General features: G+C 45.5%; 1 protein-coding gene across 1 annotated transcript; it reads right to left on the reverse strand.

The window, feature by feature from the left end:
• Positions 1-14,119: 14,119 nt before the first annotated feature.
• LOC126503519 (hypoxia-inducible lipid droplet-associated protein) lies at positions 14,120-15,096 on the reverse strand. Its single transcript, XM_050145246.1, has one exon. It carries the CDS (start codon positions 14,927-14,929, stop codon positions 14,735-14,737), a length of 195 nt encoding a protein of 64 aa, XP_050001203.1. The 5' UTR covers positions 14,930-15,096; the 3' UTR covers positions 14,120-14,734.
• Between the last annotated feature and the right edge of the window lie 1,136 nt (positions 15,097-16,232).

The raw sequence follows: 16,232 nt of genomic DNA on the forward strand, positions 1-16,232 counted from the left end.
GGGAAGCAGGAGGCAACACACTTCTTGGAACCCTTCCACCCTGCATAGTCTTTTCCTTAGGTTATTTTCCAGAACCAAACTATGATTTACCAAGCTGCAAAGGAGCCTGGGAAGGTGACCTTTCAAATCTGGGCATATTCACCGCTGAATTAGTTGAAAAGCCTATAGGTAAAGACGAACAGTAGATAGAATGTACTCAACAGTCCTATTTCCGTGTCCTGGAAGGGATGGGGCTGTCATTTGTGGGTCTCCTAGCACTCGGTAGGCAGTGTAAACTCACTTGGCTAGTCATTCAATTTAATCCCCACAACATAAATTCAAAGTAGTTGTGAACTCTCTTCATATGCATAGAGAAAGAGGCATGGAGGAAGTTAGGCAGACTGCTCACATTGGCACGGCGAGCCGAATTAAACCTAGCATCTATATCTGCTTGGTCCCAGAGGGTGAAGGCGGTCTCAAGTCATTGCCTTTTATTTTACAGGCCTCCAAGAAAGAGGTTAAAGGTGTTGTCTCCCTCTTCCTCAGTCTACAGAATCCAGAATCCCCGGGACTCTGCAGGGTTTCGGATGATGCACACCCTTCCTGTGATGCACTTGGCAGCCTTGCTTCTTTCCTGGCGTGTGAGACGTACACGTCCCTCCCCCAACAGTGCATCTGACGACTCCTGACTCCCGCCTGTGTGGAGCGACAGGCACGCACTCTCGGAACACAGGATACATCCTTCCCTCTCCTAGCCATGGCTACGTTTAGTTTCTCTTCCAGTATTTTCTCAGTGCGTCAAGTTATGGAGAATAGAATGAGCAGCTTAGGCTGAATCAGTTTTAGATGTGCAGTAACGCAAAACTGTGACCTCAGGTCAACTGTTTATTGACCATCAAATGCGTACGTATGATCGCATGTGCATATGGTTAAAACCAGATGCATTATGGGAAAGGGCATAAAATACAGAAAAATGATCATGCTACCTAATATTTTAATCACAACAGAGAGCCACCTTACTATGCTCCTTAGTAACCAAATCCATCCTCTCGAGCCCCTTACAAGAAGCCCCATACAATAATTGGTACCCTTGAATACCTTCACTGTAGCCCAACTGTTAATCGCAACATTGTATCCCTCCCTAATCTGTCCATCGCTTGCCTCTGGATAAAGTTTCCTTGCTATTTTAGCAAATCTGGGGTGAACCCTTTCTTTCAGTTCTTTGGATAAGAGGCCAAGAACTTAAAGACACCCACCTTAGACCCTGAGTGCTGGTCTAAGACACTGACACCCTCCTTCTCTACCTTTCTTTAAAGTGAGCTTCATGACCTAAGGATGTGAGGTTAAAGCCTTCTGCGGCATGACATTGGCCAAGCCTCTCCACTACTTTCTGCTTCAATTTCCCCTTCCCCTAGAAGAAATGCCTCTGAGGCCCCTTTCAACTCTATGGTTTTCAAACACTCGCTGGAAAACATGTTTGGGCTTGTGAAGCAGTGTGCCTGGGAGATTTGGGTCTTGACTTATTCTGTTTGAAGACCGCTTTAATTTATTGGCCGTGGTGAGGATGCTGAAAACATAACCGGGAAAGCAAAGACTAAAATTCCACGTCCTCCTCCAAACGTGGTGCTTAAATAAAATTCAGTCTCATCGAACAAACACGAGGGGGTAGAAATGGGTAGGGTTTCTCCTGTCTTTGAGTCCCAGAGGAGGCTGTAAACGGCAGGGTCTCCCTTCAACCAGGTGGGCTTCTGGCTCAGAGAGAAACCGAACAGAGAAACCGGTCGCCTAAGTCAGGAAAGCCTGTTTGCTGTGATGTCAGCTTTTTCTCCCAGCTGACTGTAGCTGGGAGACCAGGCAAAGAAGGGGAAGATTAACCATGCCTAGAGGCTCTTGAACATGAGCTGGCTGGAGCGATGCTTCAAGTCACAGCACAGGGTCTGCCAGGAACACAGCGCTGGCTGATTGTGGGTGGGGCATTCCCTAGAGCAGGGACCGTGCAGAGGCTGCTGGTACAGGGGCTCCCGTCAGGTTTTCTATGTGCTGTAAACAGTCTTGAATCTTCTCTGCTGCCATGCCTCCTTACATGGGACAGCCTTGGCTTCATGAGTGACATCCTGTCCTTGGGTTCTTTTTGGTCCCACTTTGAGCATCAGTCTTATGGAAGGGTGGTGCAGTGAGGTTAAGGAGTCATGGCCTTTGAATTCAACCTTAGTTCTATTGCTCATGACAGTGGGAACTTTTATGCATTTCTTGATCATCCCACGCTTTTATTTTTCACTTTTGAGATGGCTACAGTTGTACCTAACAGCATTACCGAGAAACTTAGATGAGGTACAAAGGTTTTATTTAGTGAACCAGCAGCAAAACGTCCTCACAAAATGATGTTGTTCCTTCTTTCATGCCCTATTGGTCCTATTTTATATTTTTTGTGCCTTGAAATCTGGAGAAACACACACACACACTCACGCACACATACATATGCACACACACTTGCAAGCACATGAGTAAAAGTCTAGTACCTACCCCAGCCTTTTGAAAGTACCTGGCTGAGTCTCTGAGCAACCCGGGAGAACCTGATGCCCCCAGACACTGCTGAACAAGACTTTTCTACCCTATGCCCAACAGTTATTGCTGTTCCCACCCCCTTGGACCTAACGCCCAAAGCCAGCCTATCGTTTGCACTTTAGTCTGTCATTTAGTAGATGACTAATCAAAAAATTTGCACTGGATCCCTCCCCTGTTCTTGGATATCTGTTTTCCTTGGAACCTCGACAGGAGGAAAGGTCTCTTCTGGTCTTGAGAAAAAAATGGATGACATTTTCCTTTCCATTTCTTTCCTTTCCTTTCCTTTCCTTTCCTTTCCTTTCCTTTCCTTTCCTTTCCTTTCCTTTCCTTTCCTTTCCTTTCCTTTCCTTTCCTTTCCTTTCCTTCCCTTCCCTTCCCTTCCCTTCCCTTCCCCTTCTTTCCTTCCTTCCTTCCTTCCTTCCTTCCTTCCTTCCTTCCTTCCTTCCTTCCTTCCTTATTTCCTTCCTTATTTCCTTTCTTTATTTGGTTTTTCAAGTCAGGGTTTCTCTACGTAATAGCCCTGGCTGTCCTGGAACTAGCTCTTGTAGACCAGGCTGGCCTTGAACTCACAGAGATCCACTTGCCTCTCAAGTGTTGGGATTAAAGTCATGCACCACCACTGTCCAGGTTGTTTTTGTTTCCTTCAAATGAGTTGAGAAAGAAAACTGGCCAAGAAGGGCCCATCCTTGGGCCCCCAAGCTGGGAACCAGAAAGGCCAGGTCAGAGTTGAGAGACGGCTGGGTTTCTTGGCTCCCGTTAGCAATGCCCAGGCAAAAAGGCAGGTAGCCAGGCTGGGAAGCACTTTGTACCACTAAACTTCAAGAGACTGGGTGATTCTAAGGTAATGCCGCCAACCCGAGTGTGCCCATCTGTTGGGTGGGGTGGGTGGGGCTGGTGTTTGTGGTTGGGACTGGCTGACAGTGGCTGAGTCTGTTGCTTCTCCCTCCTAGTTGTATCTCACAAAGACCTTCAAACTGTATTGTCTCTGGCCACCCCAGAGGGTATCTGCTGACAACTTCTATAGCTACAGGTTTCCGAAGAATCTTTGTTGTAAGGTTGTTCTTTGACCATGGAGGCTTAATCTCACACAAAGCAGGCACTGTCTGGAAGTTAGTGACATTATTTCTATCCTCAGCATGGAAGGGCAGCAGTCAGTAGCTCTGGCGAGCCCTGGATGGGTCGGTTTTGAGGTGGTCCCGCACTGTTCTTCACAGTGACTACATACTGGTTTCCCCCACCACTCCCCCACACTCACTGGAATTATTCCCCAAATAAATCAACCGGCCCCAAGCCTATGTGGGAAAGTCCAGTTCTGTGGGGAGGCGCATGCACCTCCGCAGGCTCGTCTGGCTCAAGGGAGTGGTACAGACATCTCTCTGTGCACATACGTTATGTGAACTGCAGCAGCTCGTATTCTTTGGGGATACATTATGGGGTTCTCTACTTTGTAATTTCACTGTAGGGGGGCATCTCTCTCCTTCTGGAAACTTCATAGATAGCAGGAAAGAAGTTGTAGTTGAGGACAGTATTTCCTATGCTCAGGGTTGTAGTAAAAGTGTTAAGAAAAAACCATTTTTTTTTTAAAGAAAAGGGATCGACAGGTCAGCATATCACTTGGTTTAAGAGTTTCCTCTGTTACATGAAGCACTTACTTTGTGTGTGTGTGTTCATATGGTAGTGAGATGCAGTTCTTTACAGGGGTGTATGGGAAGGTATTGGAAGCCACAGCTGCCAGCAGACTGGTGTGTTTTGTGCAAAGGCTGGCTTCAGCCTTTCTGTCTCTCTGGTAACAGATGTCAACATTCCTTTCAAACCAGGAATGGCGATGATGTTCCTCACTGTGCCCAGTCTTGGCTATCCTTCTTGATGACCATGATGGCTCAATCAGGTGGTTTCTCCAGGGAACTTCAGTTTTAGGTGGAGAAATGTGAGGGAGGCCTCAAAACAGCGGAAGATACCCCGCTCTGAAGGGCCTGTGTTGGGAAGCTACTGTGTCATGGAAATTCACACTCTATATGCTTGAATTCCTTGATTTTCTTCCCTCAAAGACCTTGTTGTTTCGCTGTTGGATAAGTTCTGTGAAATACTTGTGTCCAGTCCCTCCCTTCCTCCTCCTCCCTCCTTCCCATTTTCTGTTCAATGGGAAACCAAGAATGCTGTTTTATAGGCTTTGGAATTACCCGACCCTGATCCTAACACTTCTTGGCTTCATGTCTGCAGAAAATCACCTAACTTCTAAGTTTCAGGTTTCTGTGTTATAAGATGAGGCTTGTAATGTCAGAATGAATTTCATAGATGATAGCTATAAGACCACTGTTCCATTCTTCTTGGTCAAGACAGGGCTTTTGTGGGTTAGATCTTATTTATCCCTGTTCTAACTAGTGTTCACTTTCCAATCTATTTATGATGTAAGGGGTGAGCAATGTACATTTTCACACCTAAAACCTATAGTTGAATTTCTCTAGATAGCTCCAGCATAGGTAGTTTTGCTTGGTGCTATTAACCATGACTTATTGTTCAGAATCTTAATGTGAAAAGTTCTATGTCCTGGTATTAGGAAAAGAAGAGTATGTAGTAATGAAATCACAGCACATAAAGGAAAAAAAATTAATCAGTTAGGTATCACCAAAATTAAAAGCATGCTCCATGAAAAGCAAAATTAATAAAAAGATCATGTTCATAATAGGATAAAAGAGTGTGACTCACACATCCAACAAAAGGCTTATGTCTAGAATATATACAATTTTCTTTTCTTTCTTTTTATTGGGGGTGGGGTTCAATACATAGCTTCTCTCTGTGTAGCCCTGCTTGTTCTGTAGATCAGGCTGGCTTTAAATTCAGAGATCCTCCTGCCTCTGCCTCCTGAGTGCGGAGATTAAAGGCTGTGTCACCTCCACCAGCCTGGAACAGATAAAGATCCGAAAGCTCAGGAAATATACATTCTGGTTTAAAGATGGGTGAACGACTCAGACGTATTTTCCAAGAGGGTATCTGGAGGACAGAGTAACATGTAAAAGGGTGTTCAATATGATCAACCATTAAGGAAAGGCACAATGGAATAAAACCACCTGCCTATTTGGATGCGAAATACCAAGTGTTGTTGACAAGGTGCAGAACGTGTAGAACTCTTGTATGCTCCTGATAGAAACAGGAAATGCTCCAAGGACATAGGCAGAGATTCTTGATAATTTCTTAATAAGTTAAACATCCATTTACCCCATAACTTAACAATTCCACAACTTAATATTTGCCCCGGAAGAGTAAACCATGTTCACACAAAACCTGCACATGAAACTGTATTCACAGCGGCTCTAGTTACAATCATCCTATCCAGGAAACAGTGAAAATGCCTTTGGCAGGCGATGAATCGAAAAACCGCGGCACCTCTACCCGGTGGAACACTACTCACTCAGAAAAAGGAGTGTAGTTTTGTGCTGCACAAAATGAACGTGGATGACCATCAAAGGCCTTAGGACTAGTTCAAGAAGCCTGCCTGGCTTGGAGGATCCACGAGTCTTGCTGGCCCGTCAGTCCAGCTGAATCAGCAAGGTCCAGGTCCAGTGAGATACCCTATCTCCAGAAACAAAGTGGGGCGTGACTTGATGAAGACACTGAACATCAGCTGTTGACCTCTGTGTGCACACATCCACATGTGCAATCACACACACAAACACACTCCTGTGCATATGCACGCACACACACAAACACACTCCTGTGATTATGCACGCACACACACACACACATGCACACAAACTGTGCCAAATATCTGCATACCATATTATTCTATTCATACAGAAAAATATTACAATTAGGAATAAAGGCAGGGTGGAGAATTTGGCGGTAGGAGCAGCGTTCTGTAGGGGTGACACGACAGCTCTGGATTCTGATTACGACAGGGGTTACATCAACCTATACATGTGTCAACATTCATAGAACATTACATCAAATTATCCATTTCCCTCATGGTAAATTAAAAGCCGCTTCTCATTATGCAGAGCGAGGCTGTAGTTGCTTGTATTTTGACATCCCGTAGACCTGCCCTGTCTAATACAGTAGACACGAGGCACTTATGCCAGGTTTGTGCCAGCTGAGACACGGCTTAAGTGCATCGTGCATACCGGATTTTCAAATCTGAAGGCTTGTGTGAAAATTTGAATGTAAAATATCGCAGCAATAATTTGTGTGTTGGTTACACATGGAAGTACTACTATTTTGAATATGCTTGGTTAAATAAGACATGATTAAAGATAATTTCACTTTTTTTCTTTCTCCTTCCTAACATGTGGTTATAAGAAAATGGTAATTGCAATATACAGGTTTATCTTTATATGTTTATCAGATGGCGTTGCTTGAGTTGCCACCATCAGGGAGGAATCTAGAGTTCTGGAATATTCTCTCTGCAGGACACCATCAGGTGAATCATTGACACCATTTGGGATTCAACAAGAGCCCTCCAGACTTGTCTGGAGGCTGCTCGCGTCCTCTTTGTCTAGGGAGGTGGATGTCAGTGTACCTCTGCCTTATCCGCTCCTCGGTTGGTTTTCTGTAACCTTCAGGGGAAATGGGGAAGCAGGTGCAGTGGTGGGTCACTGTGAGATGGGCTAGGACGTAGGTGTGTAAATTAGGTGTATAAGTTAGGTGTGTAAAAGCACCCAGCTTTGCTGTGATATGGGTTAGAGTTTCATTTTACGGAGATTTGAATGTGAGCTGTTTCACTGTGAAGCTCTGGGTCTTTCTCAACCCTAGGTCTTTATGTGCAAAGCGAAATGAGTTTCTTTTTCTTTGCTCCTCCCTCCCTCCCTCCCTCCCTCCCTCCCTCCCTCCCTCCATCCCTCTCTCCCTCCCTCCTTTCTTTCCATTATTATTTATTTTACCTTACGGAGTGGTTTATCCTAAAACAAACAGGAAAGAAGTATTGGAAGCATCTGGTACTTTATGAAATATTTTTGCTATTTCTTTTCCTCAGGTGGCTTTGTATGGTATTTGTTCTCCCACCTAGGGCTTAGCCTCCTTCCCTCCCTCCCCTCCTCTCCCCTCTGTGCCTTTCCCTTTTCTTTTCTCCCCCTTCCTCTCTCCCTCACTCCATAGGCATCCTGCCCAACTTTTCTCCCTGATTCAGCACTGAGAAATGCCAAGGCAAGCATTCACACAAAGCATGAAGCTGCCTGTCAGCAAACACCCACTCCTGCGTCACTCTCCCGGGTGTATCAGAGACCTGTCTGGCTGCCCCATGTCTGAGATGGGCCTGGCCTCCACGTAAGGCCCCGAACCCTGCTTAGCTTCCCAGCCTGATTCGTATACTGTTGTATGGAGGCTACAGAGCTGTACTCCCTGTTGGCAGCATTCAGAGATCGGAGGCCCCCCTCCCCACAAAAAGGCAACCCAAAGCCCTCCAACCATCAACAGGGGCTGTGGCAATTTTCCTGAATTCAGCTTCAAAGATAACGCTAGCTTAAGCTTCTGGCACTGAGTCCATGCAAAGGCTGCCCTTTTCCCTCGCTCTTCTCTGCCTTGAGCTCCGACGTGCTTTTATTAAATTATTCTTGTTGCTTGCTTCCTGCGGCTCAGTGTCGGCATCCAATGTTAGGTAGGCGCAGAGAAAATGAATACTTTTCCAGGCTTAACAGCTCCGTAAGTTTTCATCAAAGGAACCTATTAAGTGCTTGTCTGGGCACGGCGCTCGGTGAGGCTCTGCAGAAAGGAAGCGAAACAGACACGAGTGGCCTCTCAGGGATTGTTCATAATGCGCACCGTGGCTACCTGGTAGCTTATCTTGGTCACCACTAGGACTTTGAAAGGAGCAAGGTCCTGTCCTATCCCAAGTTCAGAGGGCCTTGGTTTAAAGATCTCAGAAGCAAGCCGAGGGCTCGCTCTCTAACCACCAGAGAAGGCTTCTTCAGAGGAGTGGCAGTGTGGCCTGCTGGTCAAGCATGCGCATTCCGGAACTGGGCGGTCTAGCTGGGCACCTGGGCTCTTCCACGCAGGGTTCTTTTGCGTGCATAATTTTTCGAGGCCGCAGTTTCTCGCATGACAATTAAGATCGCGATGCCTAACTCACAAGGGGTCCCGTACCCCTCATTCATTGATCTGTTCATGGGAGCCAGGTGGTGGGGGTTTGAATAGAATTAGTAACAACCCCATACAGCAAAGTTGCTCTTAGCTTCCTTCTCCCCAGCTAAGGAACTGAGGCTTAGAAAGGATGCCAGATATGTCCACGCTGATACAACAGATGCAGGAGAAGGCCTTCAGTCGTCCCTTCTACCCAGACCCTCCCCAAAGCTGTTCTCCGAGACAGAGGAAGGCTAATGGAATCCTGGAGGCGGGTTATCCTCTGAGAAGCACAAGTGAGACTGTGTGAGCCGAAACCTGTAATCTCGGGGTCCACTGACTGCCCTGCCAGGCTATACAGTACAAGACTCCAGACTCAAGGTCAGTTGTTTTTCTTTTGTGGAGATGTAATCTGGAGCTCCCATCCCACCTAATCGCATTTGCTTTTTTGCTTTTATGTGTATGCATGTGTGTAGTATGTGCATGTGAATACAGATTCCTATAGAAGCCAGAAGAGGCATCTACTCCCCTAGTCTGACCTATAGGCAGTTAGCACTGGTCATGGGCACTCGGGTACTTTGCAAGAGCGTCAGTGCTCTTTAACCCCTGAGCCATCTCTCCAGACCATTTTTTTTTTTTTGTTTCAGTACTTGAACAAGATCTTGCTATCTAACCCAGGCTGGTCTCAACATCTCAATTCTCCTATCCCAGTTCTCCCATTGGAGAGAATTACAGCTATGTATTACTGTGCCCAGCTTTTTCTAACTGAAAAGTAATTGCCAACTTGTGTGTGTGTGTGTGTGTGTTTTCATGCACACAGTCATTAACACTTAACCAGAGAGGGAAATCACAGGAACTCCCTTATTAGGCAATTTTGTTGTTGTCTGATTACTCTGGAATGGGTTCATACAACCCTGATGGTATAGCCTAGTATATATTCTATATGTTCATAACCTACCTATATCCTATTGTTCCTAGGCTTCAAGCTGGAGGGCAGGTACTCTATATTCCAAGCAATTATAACACCTGGTATTTGTGTACTAAAACATATGTAAACACAGAGAAGATATATACAAAGGACTTTTCAGCCTTTATATAGCCTCATGGGACCACTGCCATATCTGTGTCTTGGATGACAATTGTCATTCTGTGTCACAAGACTGTGCTGCAGTTCTTATGTTAGGAATGACCTCTGCATTGAAAATGCCAGGCCCTAGTTGTTCAGGGAAAAGAGTGTCCAAAACAGCCTGCTTTATAGTCTTTGTTGTTTTATCAGTGACTGCACTAAGGTCACCTGAGCTTACTGAGCTTCTCCAAGGCCAATGTAAAGAGCACTTAACCTCACCTGTCTTTAGGAGCCTGAGCAGTGCTGGGACTAAGGGCTTCCTTCCATCAAGGATTCCAAATACTTGGGTTTATTGACTGAAGTTCCTATAACTTTCTAGGCATTTGACATTGGAAAATTATTTAACACCTTTGAAATGGTTTGGCTGTCTTCCAAACACATACTTAATGCATATAGCTTATGATTAAGGATTTTAATTGATAATGGAGAACCACTCAGCCGAGTCTGGTATGTACCCTCCCTTACTAGATAGTGACTATTGTTATTATATGTCTTATCTGAATACAAAAAAGAATAGCCAGCATTTATGTATGCCACAGACTCTCATAAGGTCTATGTATGTTTTAACATATTTAATCACTTTTATAGTTTAATGTTGCAGGTCTATTGTACAGATGACAAAATTGAGACCCGGAAGGGCTTCTCATCTGTGCTTTGTAAGTCCAGGGTCTGAGCGCCACCCAACAATCAAAGTGTTACTCTATTACAATGTGCATGGCGTCCTGCAGCTGGGGGCCATGTCTGTCATCTTTGAGGACACAAAGTATTCTCTTAAGGTTACAAATGTTAGATTGATATGGGTTGCCTGGAGCATCATAGTGGGATGGTTTCCAAGACAAAGCTTGGACTCAGGTAGCAAAGAATGATGTGATTAATTAGTGATACTTGCCTTGGGCAAGAGAGCTGGCATCGTCAACACAGTGTATTTGGTAACCCCATTCTATGAAATGCTTAGAGCAAGGGGGTTTAGTCAATTTATTAACAAAGAAAGAAAATCACAACCAAAGAGCTAAGCCATTGGCTGCTTCTCCCATCTTTTAGTATGTTTCCGAGTTTAAAGTCATACCCTGGTCATGACAACACACACCTCTTGCTCAGTTAGCTTTCCTGCCTATGTTGAATATGTATCAACACGTACGCTTAATTGTTAAACAATAAAATATCAGCTGCAGTAAATGCTCAGTTTGTCCCTCTCACGTTGCCGTCATTGACTGTCGGTGCAGAGGGAAGATGGGGACAGTACAGCCATGATGGTAAGAAGGGGTCTCTGTGGAGTTCAGTTATACTACAAGGAAGAGAGGCCATCAGCTGACCTGGGGAAGTCAACCAGCAGAGGATTCAGCTACAGCCTGCACCGTTGTTGGAAATGCAGAAAAAGTTCTTAGGGCTTAACCCTGGATGTTAAGTCAATTTCCTGTTCTAGGCCAGCTGTGACCAATGGCTTGGAGCTACCGAAATCTTAAGCCAAGAAGTGCTGTGGGACAATGGTCTGTACCCTGTCACTTGTATTTTAAATAAATGCTGATTGGCCAGTAGCCAGACAGGAAGTATAGGCAGGGCAATGAGAACAGGAGAATTCTGGGAATAGGAAAGCTCAGTCTGCAGTTGTCACCCAGACACAGCAAGCAAGATGTGACTGCCTCACCTAAAAAGTACCAAGCCACATGGCTAACACCGACAGGAAGTATGGGCTAATATAAGTTATAAGAGTTAATAAGAAACCTGAGATAATAGGCCAATCAGTGTTAATTTAAAATACAAGTGACTGTACAGATCATTGTCCCACAGCAGAGGAGGACTGTGATGAACTTTTCTTAAATGTGTTCAGATCGATTAGTGATGTCTGCTCTGGGTGTGGATCAGGGAGAGGCATCTGCTGACTCTGTCTAGGTGGAAAGATAACACTTTTCCTGCCTTTGGTTTGGGTGGATGTGCTCAGGATTCACTTCCAGGAGACACTAGTTTCAACTCGATGCTCTTTTTATGTGAATCTTGGATGTGTCATAGCCTGTGCATCCCAGGGCTGTTTTCTCAGTCTGAATGAAACGTGAATTGAAAGAATCCTTATGAAGTGGTTGTAAACATTGCAGGCATGGTGTCCATTCATTCAATTACTCATTTTGCAAGTACTTGCTGAAGTCTGTCTATGTGCTGGGCACAGTGTGAGGTGCTGCTAGGGTTACAGTGGGGATGGGTGTGGTCTATTTGCTCAGAGCTCAGAGTCTAGTAGGAGACATGAATCAGTTTTCTGTTGTTGCCTAGGAGGTTGTGACAAATTAAGAGGCTTTAAAGAACAGTTTTCTCTCCTTTTCTGCATGGCTTTGTTGACATATTAGTTACTCTTCTCAGTGCTGTGGCCAGATACTTGGCTTGAATGAATTTAAGGTGGAAGTGCATTTATTCCAGCTGCCAGTTCAGAAAGCATGGCAGTCAGGTGTGAGACACCCCATCGCATTGTGTCTGCACTGGAGAAGCAGAGAGGGAGGAATTCTGGGGCTCAACTCACTTTCTCCCCTTTCTCTTGCTGCGATGCCGTCAGCTCATGGGATGCTGCTGTTCTTATTTTGGGTGGCTCTTCCCTCTTCAGTTAAGCCTTCCTGGAAATATCCTATAGACAGACACAAGGAAATGTGAGTTGGTTGGAGTGAGCAGCCCTGAGGGTGCTAGGGAGGATGCCCGAGAGGAAAGAACATGTAAGCAGAAACTCTAAGGATGGGCATAATTAGCTCTTCTCCAGATGTTAGCTTTTGTTCCTTTTATTGCCATATGGCACTCATAATGAGGAAAAAATAATTCTTTAGGTAAAGACTTTCTGTTCCTGAACACAGCAGCGGCCCTCTACCTGCTATGGAGACTTTCCCTCAAAGTCAGCTTCTGGTCTCAGGTTTGGAAGGAGAGGTAAGGACCCAGACTGTGGGGTGATGGTGGCTTGGGATTGTAGGGATGTCCTCAGTTGGGGAGGGAAGCTGATGGTGGCTGTCTGGACAGAGTGGGGAATCCTCCATCTGCTCCAGATGGTGCCTATGGTTGAATATATAGATTTCTTTCCCACGTGGGTCTTTAAGAGCAATCATAGTTATCACTCAAGGTCACGTCACAATTTCTTGTGCTTTTTATAGGAGCTGTTTGCCGTTACTAGAAATCCTGTGCCATGTTTTTGAACATCTGTTCTGCGATGGGCACTTGCTCAACCCTGAGTGCTCGAATTCTCCTTGTCATATAATAGCATTAGATGAGATGGCAGAGAAAGGAAGGCCGAGTTCCTCTTTCCTCCGTGCCTAGTCCGTTCTCATTGTCTCACGTGCTCCACCTCATCCCTTATAACAGTGGTTCCCAACCCGTGGGTCTTGACCCCTTTGGGGTCATCTATCAGATATCTTGCATATCAGAAATTTACATTACGATCCATAGAGGTTGCAAATTTAGAGTTATAAGTAGCAATGAAAATAATTTTATGGTTGAAGGGGTCACCACAACATGAGGAGCTCACAGCATAATCATTGGGAAGGTTGTGAACCACTGCCTTATAAGAAACCTACAACGACCATGGCAGTATATAGCATCTGACGGTTAGCATCAATCAACAGGATGTAGAGTTACTCTGGCGTGTCTGTGGGGGATTTTCTGATAGGGTTCCTTAGGTGGGAAGATGCACTGTTAGTGTGGACAGGACTATTCCATGGCTGGGATCCTGGACTATACAGAGAACGCAGAGTGAGCGCTTGTTTTCTCCGGGGCTTCCCGACTGTGCTGAACTGTGGTCAGCTGTCTCACATGTCTGTCTTTCCTGCCATAATGGACAACGCCTTCAAACTGTGAGCCAAAATATCCCCTTCCTTCCCTGAGTTGCTTTCTTCAGACATGTTGTCATAGCAATGAAAAAGCAACTAACACAACACTCCATTTTATCTTAAATCATCTGGTTCCCTTTACCTGCCATGATGTTCAAGCAAATGTCCACATATCACACCCCTTAAAGGAATTTTATTCTTGCATAAACATAGCATGACTTCCCCAATGAAAACTGCAAAGCTTCTTCCTACCTACCTAGTGTCATTTTATTTTTAGTTTTAGATTTAGTTGACTTTTTCAAATGTATATGAGCATATGTCCGCATGTATGTATGTATGCCACGTGTGTGCCTGGTGCTGGAGGATGCCAGAAGATTCCTTGAGTCTGGAGTTACAGGTGTGAGATGCCATGTGGGTTCTGGGAACCAAACTCAGATCCTCTGCCAGAGTAATGTTCTTAATCTCTGAGCCGTCTCTCTAGCCCCAAATTTCATTTTCTTCGACTTCATAGTACTGACCGTCACTTGACAAGCCACACACCTGTCTTGCTTTTCATTGGTTTCTTTCTTGTTGTGATATTTCATTTTTTTCACTGCTGTATTCTTTTTTTTTAAACAGATATAGTCACATTTATTGCATTAGAAAAATTCATGTAAGCCACACAGTGGCTGGATCTCCCATACCCTGAGCGGGTCTGATCACCCCACAGCCCTCTTTAGACACTATTTACAAACGCATGCGGACTACATAGGAGGAAGAACTTAATGTACAACTGAGACGTGGACGCTGGCTATTCCAACCTCTCTCCCTTTATAGCCAGCCTATAATCCCTTAACTGCTGTCCAAACAGCTTCATGGAAGAGACTCAGTATCAAACCAACCAGAAGATACTTAGGTCCAAAGAGTCCTTCAGGACAGAGAGCTAAAAGAACCTGACTCTCCCAACAGCTGAAGCTGGTACACCTTCATCTGAGAGCAACACTGCAGAGGACAGCAGAGCATTCGGCAAGCGTCGGGAGAGTGAGAGTCCACTGCACAGCCGGCCGGACAACCCACTCACACTTCTACATTAAATAGGCCCCTTTCCAGGGTAAGGAACATCCAAAAAAGGCCCTTCCAGGCCCAGTAACAGTTCTTTGGAGACACCGGTGCTGCTGCTTCGGAAATGGAACACTTGGCTGGACATGCTGAAGTTAGCGTGCCAAAGTCCGGCTGAAGCTTGGTTTTATTGTACTCCTCCAGATGGATGGTCTGGAAGGCCTTTGGGAGGCTCTGTGTTGGCTAGCTGACCTCTGGTGATCCAGGGGCTCCCAGGCACTGGGCTCTCCAGTAAGCCCTCGACTGACTCCATCAGTCTAACAAAGATGGATAGCAGGGTCAACACGACCCCCAGCAGATAGAGGTTCAACATGTACTTCATGGTCGCAATGCCCAGCTCCTTTGCAGGGGAGGAGAGCTGCCTTCTGCTTCTAGAGCCTCAAGAGGAAGAGTCAGGAGACGGCTGCTCGCTGTCACAGCAGGTCGTGCAGGCGCGAAGAGGAAGATCCTTGGAGTAGCAGCGTGGAAGCTCCAAGAAGGCACAGCTCGGGCTACCTCACTGCTGTATTCTTAACATATAACATAGTACCAGACATGCAATACGCTGACAATGAAAGTTGGTTGAAAAAAATACGCTATGGCGTCTCTTTCCTAACATTCCTCCTGGTGTATTCAGTGGTGTGCTGGACCGAAAGAGACAGCCATTCAGCACGTCACCACCCCTACCTCTTCCCAGGAATCTTTAGAGCAATGCCTCTTCAAATTTAAGGTGCACAGGGGGCGTTGGAGGGTCTTGCTAAGACGCGGGTGACAGCGAGTTCAGTAGGTCTCCTGTGAGCCTGCGTTTCTCAGAAGCCCCTACATGATACACATGCAGTGGATGTAGCCCACACCCGGAGAAGGAAGTCTAGTTTGCGCATATTAGATCTCGCTCTTCTTTTAAACGGAGCATAAATATTTACACAGTACGTTTGCCTATTTACAGTATAAACATGGTCCCGAATTCAAGCAACCCTGTCGTAAGTGCCTCTTTAGCCACAGGTTGCAGCATTTGCCTAGACAGCTCCATCCATCTCTTCATATACACGCTCCAAGAGGGAATGTTTCTATTAGGCTATTGTTAGGTGATTAGGTCATTGTCCATGTTTGGGTAGAATTAGTTTATCCTGAGCACATGTGCGGGATCATTGTTATTGATGGCAATATCTCAGCAGTTTGCCGTCGTATGGTATGCAAGGATGGGAAGACAAGTCCTGCCGCTAGCTCTAGTTATTATCCTGATCCTGTTTCAGTATATAGAACAATATATTTGCTGTGATAGGCATGCCAACAGTTGGCTTTAAGAGTCACAGCAGGGGTCTTCCTACATAGTTTGTGTGCCTTATGCCTGTTAGGATGGGGGTCTGTCCAGTCAAAGGTTTGGGGTTGCACTGACGATTTCTCCTAGAAAGGGTGCCCTTTTGCAAACTGAGCTAAGGTACCTAATGCTCGATAACCTTGACTATGAAGCTAGAAAGACCTGCAGAGAAAATAGAGAACATCGAACACACTGTTTTTACCTGAGGGATGGGGAAAGGCCAGAGCCAGAGGACTTGATCCAGTGTGTATCAACATCATCAACATGATTGGCATCTAACATTTATGGAGAGATTAAGAGTCAGGGGACCCAGGGCTAAATGTCTTGT

This window comes from Alexandromys fortis, unplaced genomic scaffold, assembly GCF_014885135.2.
Source record: "Alexandromys fortis isolate MF-2015 unplaced genomic scaffold, M_Fortis_MF-2015_v1.1 scaffold_2_1_26212458, whole genome shotgun sequence".
Lineage (NCBI taxonomy): Eukaryota > Metazoa > Chordata > Mammalia > Rodentia > Cricetidae > Alexandromys > Alexandromys fortis.